This window comes from Suricata suricatta, chromosome 8 (assembly GCF_006229205.1).
Source record: "Suricata suricatta isolate VVHF042 chromosome 8, meerkat_22Aug2017_6uvM2_HiC, whole genome shotgun sequence".
Classification (NCBI taxonomy): domain Eukaryota; kingdom Metazoa; phylum Chordata; class Mammalia; order Carnivora; family Herpestidae; genus Suricata; species Suricata suricatta.
Genome location: NC_043707.1, coordinates 484,608 through 492,768, shown reverse-complemented (window position 1 = coordinate 492,768; position 8,161 = coordinate 484,608). Strand labels below are relative to the sequence as shown.

The following is an 8,161-nucleotide window of genomic DNA, read 5'->3' as shown; positions in this document are numbered from 1 at the left end:
GCAGCCTCGCCGCCCCGCCCCCGGCCCGAGCGCCGCCATTGGCTGTGCCCCGCGCCCGCCCGCCCAGGGCCATTGGCCCTTGTGCAAGTCCGTCACAGCCGCCGGCACCCCACCTTTTCCCACACAGCTTAGTGAAGCCTCACGTCGCCCCGCCTCCTCACCGACTTCATTGGTCGACCGCCGGCTACGTCTCATCGCCATTGGCCCGTACGCACGTCCGTCACAACTTCCTACCTCCCCCCCTCCCTGTTCCCCACACAGTATTCCGGAGGTGCTCACCGCCTCGCCTGGTCACCGTTGGCCCCTCACGTCCGTATTTCCCGAAACCTCTGGTTGCCGGTAAGTCCGTCAGCTCTACCGCCCCCGTCGCTTCCTGCAGAGCACCCCGGAGCCCCCAGAAACCCCGCCCCCTGCCCCCACAACTAGGGCCTCGCCCGCCCCCTCCCCCTCCCCCTCTCCATTGGCCACCGCTGCCTATCCTCCCAGAACCACTGGTCCGCCCTTACGTCGATCACGGCCCCTCTAAGCCCGCCCTGTCACCCCGTGCTTTCCTCCCCTGTCCGTACACGCTCACCAATCAGGAGCTTGGGACTCCAGATTGTTTGCATACGCCCCCTTCCCGCGGGTGGGAGCAGGATGTTGGCCGTCCCCGGGGTGAGGTGACGCGGCTGAGTCCCACAGAACTAAAACCTCTAGCAAGTTCCGGTCGCTGTTCCCGCAGAGACCCCAGTGAGCACAGTGAGGCCCCCTGGAACTGTGCTCTCGGGAGACGCCCTCCCCGCGTTGGGGCGGGGCCCGGGCGTGGCGGGATGAGGCCGGCGAATCGGCGCCCGGGGAAGGCCTAGGAGGCGGGACTTCCTCTCCCGGTGCGGGTGGGGCCATCGGGGGCACGCAGAGCTCTCCCGCGAACTGGTGGGGTTGAGGGGCGTTGCGGCCTGGCCCGGTGGCCTCTAGGTGCTCGACTGCAAAGGCCCAACGTTCTCGAACCTCGGCGCCTGGGAGGATGGCAGCACGGGCCCTGCCCCTAGGGGCTCGAGGCAAGAGCCGCGCCGCTCACCGGGTCACAGCGAGTCAGGCAGGGCGAGGGTCCCAGGAGGGGCGGGGCGGGGCGCTCAGAGACAGGACAGGGGGGCCTCTAGGAGGAAGTGACCTCGCGGTTGTTTACAGGAAGAAGGCGTTATTTTCCTAATGGGCGAAGAAGTATGAAGAACCTGTGAACACGTGTGAAGACGCAGTTTCACTCTGCGGAATGGAAATTCAAGCAAAACAATACCCCTTCCAGCCATCAGACTGGCAACAGCCCTTGTGGGCCAGGACGTGGGAAACAGCCCTCTCGAGGGGGTCGGGCAGGCTCCTAATTTAGCCTGGAGAAGTCCTCAGAAACGAGCTCTACGAACTTCTCTGCAGCGTCGGAGTGAGGTCGAAGGTCCAGAAACCCTCTGGCACCGCTGCTCGGGGGCTGTTGAATCTGCCTCCTTCATGCACCCTCTACGTGAACGAGGGGAGGTGCAAACCATACTGTCCTGAGAAGAGATGAGAACGCAAATGACAGCGTAGTATATCCAGTGTAATTTCAATATTTATGCTTTTAAAAAACCAACACGCATTTTATTCCAGGTTTAGGTATATGAAACTATAATACGCCCATAGAAAGAGGTCTGGGAAGTATGCTCACCAAAGGGACAGCATCATTTCCTCTGGGGTTGGGAATCACCAGTGACTTTCTCTGGGCGCCTGGGTGGGTCTGTCTGACTCTTGGTGTTGGCTCAGGTCCTGATCTCACGGTTCTGAGTTCTGTCCTGACGGTGCAGAGCCTGCTTGGGACTCTCTCTCTCTCTCTGCTCCACATGCGCTCTCTCGCTCTCTATCAATCTCTCTCTCTCTCGCTCTCTCTCTCTTTCTGAAAATAAACTTTAAAAACGTGCCTTTCTCTTCAATGATAACATTTTTATGAGAACATTATTTACATATGACACATAGTAATGAGCAACACAGGGGCGTCTGCGTGGCTCAGTTGGTTAAGCATCCAACCTCCTCCACTCAGGTCATGATATCATGGTTTATGAGTTCGCCAGCCACAGCTCAGAGCCTGGAGCCTGCTTCCAAGTCTGTGTCTCCCTCTCTCTCTGCCCCCCATTCATGCTGTCTCTTTCTCTCTCTCAAAAATAAACATTTAAAAATTTAATAATAAAAGCACGTTTTTCACCTTAATATAAATAAAAACCATTGGATTGTGCTCACAGAAGGGGTGAATTTTATAATATGTAAAATATGCCTCAATGAAGCTGTTAGTAATAATAAATCAAAAGACAGTTGTCAAAGCTGAGCCAATCGCAGCCCTTACTGGAACGGGCACCAAGTGCTACGTGCAGCAGAGAGGCCACACAGAGGTAGGGCTCCCTAAAAAGCAGATCTGTTCAGGGGCGCCTGGGTGGCTCAGTCGGTTGAGCATCTGACTTCGGCCCAGGTCGTGATCTCACAGTTCGTGTGTTCGAGCCCTGCATCGGGCTCTTTGCTGACAGCTGGCTCAGAGCCTGGAGCCTATTTCAGATTCTGTGTCTCCCCCTCTCTCTCTGCCTCTTCCATGCTTGTGCTCCGTCTCTGTCTCAAAAGTAAAGAAAATCCAGATCTGTGCAGAGGGAACAAGCATGTCCCCACAAGGATCATGCCCCAGTGTGCTGCACTGAGCACAGCCCAGATGGCGTGTCCATCCAGCAAGTAAGGAACTGGTTGCAAGAACTTCCTTCCTGTGAAGTCAGTGAGCCTGGGCCATGCGTCCAGTAGCAGGTGGTTTTCAGGCAGGAGACCCCAGCGTGAACAGCACCACACTAAGTGACCCTGGCCCCAAGCTGCAGACAGCCTTTATTGGGAAGTGTGCCACATGCGTGTCTCACAGATTCATTTTGGAGCGGTGGCTGGGGAGCCTCCTGAGGAGCTGGTTCCTCTGCTGGGTGAGCGGCACCCCGGCCTTCACGTGGCTACAGACAGACACTCTCCTCTGGTCCTCTGGGGACGGACGCACAGAGCTGGGACACTTGAGAGCAGACACTGGCTAGGGATGGGCAGGGCCACTTGGCTCATTTGTAACCCATAAAGGAGCCCTGACGATCCTTCTTGTGCATTTGCTCGGGCCACATCCTCCTCCTGGGGAATGCCCATTCCCTAGATGCTGGGTGACAGCAGATCCGACCTCCAACAGGTACAGAAAGGGCACATCCGCCCACCACACATGATGTTACAGAAACAGCCAGGGGGCCGGGTCCCCAGAGGAGCCAGGGACTGACTGCTGACTGGCACAGCACAAAGAGCTGCCAGGCGTCTGCCCACCCCTGAACCTCGAGCTGGCAGGGGAGCAAGGTGCTTGATGGGACCTGGCCTCTCCTGCAGAGGTCACTACCGTCTCTGCCCTGGCGCCGCCTCCTCCCTGCTCTAAAGCACCAAGACCCTCGTCCAGGGACTGGAAGCACTGTGGCGTTACCGCTTTCCTTCCTGGTTTCTGCGGCTGCCGGGAAGGGGTGTGGGTGAGAAGCTCTTATCATGCCCTTTCCAGAGATTTTAAATCAAAAGCATCCTTCATCCCTCTTGGGACTTCCCCTAAAGGGGCTTCGGTGGCTTTAGCTCCACTGCCTGCCCTCCATCACCCAGGACAAAGCGAGGCATCGGGCTCAGCATGCAGGTTTTTCAACCAGGCCTTTCCCAACACAGCCTGTGGAGCAGGTGCAACCATCCCTGCTTCACAGGGCGGAGGCTGTCCAGGGGTGCTATCCTGGGGGCAGGCTTGGGCACACCCCCTGAGGGGCTTCACCCTCCGCTGGGTTCCTGCAGCGCTCCCATCTCCTCTCACTTCTCCCCTCCCCGCCTCAGACTAGAAAGACACCACAGGAACCTGCAGGACTAGGGCGGCTGGGCCCAGTCAAGGGAGGGATGGTGGGGGGGTGGGACTTGTGGACAGAGGTGCTGCCTCCACACAGAGGCATGCCCTTCAGCAAAGATGTCATGGGGCTAAGTGCCAGGTCCACTCTCCACTGAGGAAGGGAAAGGAGGGCTCCCCTGCTTCTGAGGGGCCTCAGGCCAAGGATGAAGCAGTCTAGAACAGCCCTCTACCCGAAAGTCCCTGCTAAGCCTTGCTGAGGTGCCCACGCGCTAGGTGGTCAAGGGCAACTCCTGGCCCCCCCATCTCTCAGGAGACCCAGGAAGTATCTGGTGAAGAACCGGCCCCCCAGTCTTTCCCGCAGGCCTCCACACCCAGCTCCTGTCCAGGCGGGAAGTGGGGGAACAAGAGGCAGTCGGCATGCCTTTGGCCTCCCCTCCAGGTCCTGCCCTCTATGCTGGACCCCAAGCTCTGCTCTCCAAGAAGTGTCTGGGATTTGCCTCTGGCAAATAGACCTTGGTCCCAAAGCTCTGTGCCCAGGCTCCCTGAGGGCACCCACCAAAGTTTCAGTCACTCTGCAACTCCCCCCAGCCCAAGGCTGGGGCCACAGAGAGGCCCCATGGAACCCCACAGGGGAGGAAGCGGGAAAGTCCCGAGTGCACTCAGCAGCTGCCGAGGCGCAGCCAGCGAGCCAGAGGGCCAGGAGGGCAGATGCTCATGAGGTTGCAAACATCTCGGCACACATTACTTATTAAAGAGTAAGTGGCTTTGCGGAGGAGAACCTGGCAATCAAGTGGCCATCACCAGGATGGACGAACAGACACCACGTGCCTCCCAGGATGACACTTGGGAAGGACAGACGAATGTCCAGGGTCTTCCTGCCAAGAGCACAGGGGCTGAGTCTCCTGGTGACAGTCATCAGCTGAGCCCCGCAGAGGGACTTCCTATGCAGTAACTGGGGTGAAAGGTAGGTAGGCTGGTGGCACCTGAGGCTACAGGCCCTGGGGAATGGCGCAGCGAGTGTGTGGTGGGGAGGGGGATGGGGACAGGCTGTTGCAGGTCACCAGGGCGCCCAGCCAGGGGCCTGCCCACACTGACCTGGCTCCCCTCGCTGTGGTGTGGCTACAAGGTACACACAGGACACTTTAGAGCAAAATTAAGGGCAAACTGATGATCAAATCGTTTGGGAAAAAATAAGGCACAAATACAAAGCAAATGTGGCTCGGTGTGGACGGCGGGGAGCCGGGTCAGGGGGCTGAATGGTGCTGTGCACTATTTTTCCGTAAGTTTGAAATACGTCAATGCAGGGAGCTTCCAAACACAGGTGGGTGGGGCTGGCAGGGAGACACTGGGCTCAGGCCCACCCACTGTGTGACCTGTGACTGGTCACCGTCCCTCTTATCTTGTCTGCCTGTGCTGCGCGTAAGGCCGCCTTCCAGCAGCCGTGGGAGCTGAGCAGCAAGCGGCGGCCCCGGGTGCTTCTCCGGGTGACCTGAGAAGCGGGTGTCCAGCCGCAGGGAAGCTGCAGCACAGGGCTCTGCCCTGGTCGGCGTGGCAGAGGTGGTCAGGGACCAGGGGTGAGGACAAGAGCACCCACAGATGAAGGCTGTTTTTGGAGGATGGGAGCAGCCTGGGAGGTGAAGGCCGTGTCCCCCAGTGGCTGCAAGTGGCTGGAGTAACCGGTGCTGCCCTCAGGAGACGGGGAGGCAGCCCGGCACAGAGGGTAACAGCTGCCAGGCAAGGCCCGTCAAGTGGCCAGCACCGTCCCATGGGCTGAGCAGATCCCCGAGAGGAGAGGCCGTGGGCCCCACGGATCTCAGGCCCCGACATCTGCTGGCAAGAAAGACGGGTGGAGGAGGCTTTTCCACCTGGGGCCCGCAGACAGGCCTGAGGAAACTCTGGGCCGCCGGCTCCTGCAGCGCCCCCATCCCCTGACCTCGCCGCTCCCCACCTCAGACCAGAAAGGCACCAAAGGAACCCACAGCGGCCTCGTACGGCTCCCCGTCTGGCCTCTGCCGACCCTCTGGCGGAGGCCCACAGTGGGAGGTACTGACTGACCTCTCTGGATCCCAGCCCACGAAGCCAGGACAACTGGTGAGCAGGGGGCCACCCGAGGGTCCCTGGAGGCTGCAAGACAGAGTCAGGCAGGTGAGACCCCGGCCCTGTGAGGAATCCACAGGTTTGAGGTGGTACATCCGTCAGAGCCAGGGAAGCCCAGTCCCACCCCAGCGAGGCCTGCACCCCGATCCCCAGCCCTGTCCCCCAGGGCAAGGCCGAAACCAGAGAGCAAGAGGCTCCGGGTCCACCCACCCATGGCAGGACATGTTCAAGGGGCCAGAGCTTCCAGACCCACCTGCCAGATATACAGAGAGGCCTGCTTCGGGGATGGGCTGCCCGCTGCCCCCCAGGCTGGCATCAAACAAGAAACAGGTGCCACAGACACCTTAGGACAAACGATGGGGGCCGGCTGTCCCACCACCCCAGGAGAAAGGGAGGCTCACCTCATCCCCACCACCGTCAGGACAGAGGTAGGGGGCCTCCTCAGACCCACTGCCCATGTGGCAATGGGAAAGCAGAGGGTGTACTCCAAACAGGTGGGAAGTTTTATTGTCTCAGCAGAAAAAGGCAGAGCCAGGACCTGTCCTGCCATGGCCCACAGCCGAGGAGTGTGGGTGGCAGAGGTGGACACTCCCAAGGGCCTGCAGTGACGGAGGATGCTGCCCCTTCTCCCGCTCAGGCTAAAGCACAAGCACATCCGACTCCAAGATGACGAGAGACAGGAGAGGCCGTCCGCACGCGCAGCCCTCCTCCTGCTGGGGACCGTGGGGCAGCGCCCACAGTCAGATTCCATGCCGGCCAGCAGGCAGACACAGCCTGAACGCTGGGAGCCCACCCCCATCCCCCGCAACACACACATTGGAGGCCACAGAAGTGTCTGCCTAGGAGCTCCTGGCGTCTGCGAGAAGGCAGTGAGGGAGATGGCAGAGGTGGCCAAGGGGCCTGTTCCGGCAGGGACATGGCCGTGGGATGATGGGTGTCCGGCCTCTGGAGAGGCAGCTCCGGGGGCGTCACGTGGCCTGGCTTCACATGGGGAGACCCGAAGGCCGAGGCAGGTCCTCCTGCAGAGCAGCCTCTCCAGGGGCATTGAGCAAACCCCATGTGATCCAGGCTGTGAGGGCAGTGCTGTCCAGCTTCCCCGGGGGCTGGGGACCCAGGAGAGCGACCCCCAAGGAAGGGATGCTTGGGGGGTCAGCCTCCAAGGGCTGTTGAGTGCATCCCGGGAGTGGTCTCTCTGCTTCATGACAGGGAGAGAATCCCCCTCACCCCACTGGGAGTGGCCATGGTGGACAGGGGGGAGCCTCTACAAACCCCTCCCATCGTCTGGGTGTGATGGGCAGGGTGGGGCGGGGCGGGGCTCCTGGGCGGGCACCCAGGGGCTGGTGGACAATGGGTTGCCAATGCCACTGCAACAGGGCAGGAGGTGGGTCCCGACGCAAACACTGCCAGTGATGGAGCACAGGCCTGCTGGCCCGGCTGGCCGCCCCTGCGTCCTGCTCAGCACCCCCCAGCCTCGGAGCAGCGGGGAGACGCCCTGGCCTCAGACAACTGGGGGCAGGGAAGGCAAAGAGCAAGGATGCGAGCCGTCCTGACAGCAGTGTCCGTGGCAGGCTGGGGGGCTGACTGTGGCCGTGTGGCGGTGCCCAGGGCCCATCAGTCCTGCTTGTCCCCTCTCTGCCTCCAGGGGTAGATGAGCTCCCCGAAGAACAGCTTGCGGCATAGGGAGCCCCAGGAGTGCGTGGGGTGGCAGCCACAGCTGGGGAGGCGATAGGCGTGCACCACACGACCGTAGGGCAGGGGGTTGATCTGGAAGGGGAAGCACAGCAGTCAGCCAGCACGCGGCCGCGAACCCAGCCGCGCCCCTGTCAGAGCTGGCGCCGCCCAGTCCTCGGGGAGGGGCGGTGGGTGGGCCAGGCTGAGGGGCACAGAGCCTTCGACTGCAGGACTTCCCCTGTCTGCGAACACACCCCCCACCTTGAGAAAACCACACCGGGCCCTGGCTGCCTCAGCATCTGATCTCCCTGAAATGTGGCCCTCAGGCCAACCAACCCCCACCAGCACCCAGTGAGCCACCCAGTAACCCGCCTACTCCCTCCTACAGGCAGAGGGACCGTTTCCAAGAAAAGAGCCCAAGAGAAAAGGTTTGTGTGTCCCGAGGCCTTCGCCAACTGTGCTCCTACCCCTGGAATGAGAGCCCATGGGGCCCAGGGCAGGAAACAAAGGCGCAGGGCC

The 8,161-nt window shown here is 60.9% G+C and overlaps 2 protein-coding genes and 1 long non-coding RNA gene across 4 annotated transcripts in view; 1 reads left to right on the top strand and 2 right to left on the bottom strand.

Moving 5' to 3' along the window:
- The window catches only part of RAB40C (RAB40C, member RAS oncogene family), a 29,611-nt gene extending 29,441 nt beyond the window's left edge, over positions 1–170 (bottom strand). Inside the window, exon 1 of the mRNA XM_029949025.1 lies at positions 162–170. Within this exon, the coding sequence (XP_029804885.1) occupies positions 162–170 (9 nt within the window). The remainder of the gene's footprint in view (positions 1–161) is intronic.
- A 2-nt stretch (positions 171–172) lies between these two features.
- On the top strand, positions 173–1,600 carry LOC115299313. Its single transcript, XR_003912121.1, has 2 exons — positions 173–339; positions 1,168–1,600. It is a non-coding gene; the product is annotated as an uncharacterized LOC115299313 (long non-coding RNA).
- A 5,880-nt stretch (positions 1,601–7,480) lies between these two features.
- The window catches only part of PIGQ (phosphatidylinositol glycan anchor biosynthesis class Q), a 12,310-nt gene continuing 11,629 nt past the window's right edge, over positions 7,481–8,161 (bottom strand). For both annotated transcript variants that reach the window (XM_029947912.1, XM_029947913.1), the window contains one exon: positions 7,481–7,735. In XM_029947912.1, coding sequence (XP_029803772.1) covers positions 7,583–7,735 — 153 coding nt within the window. In that variant the 3' untranslated portion in view covers positions 7,481–7,582. The remainder of the gene's footprint in view (positions 7,736–8,161) is intronic.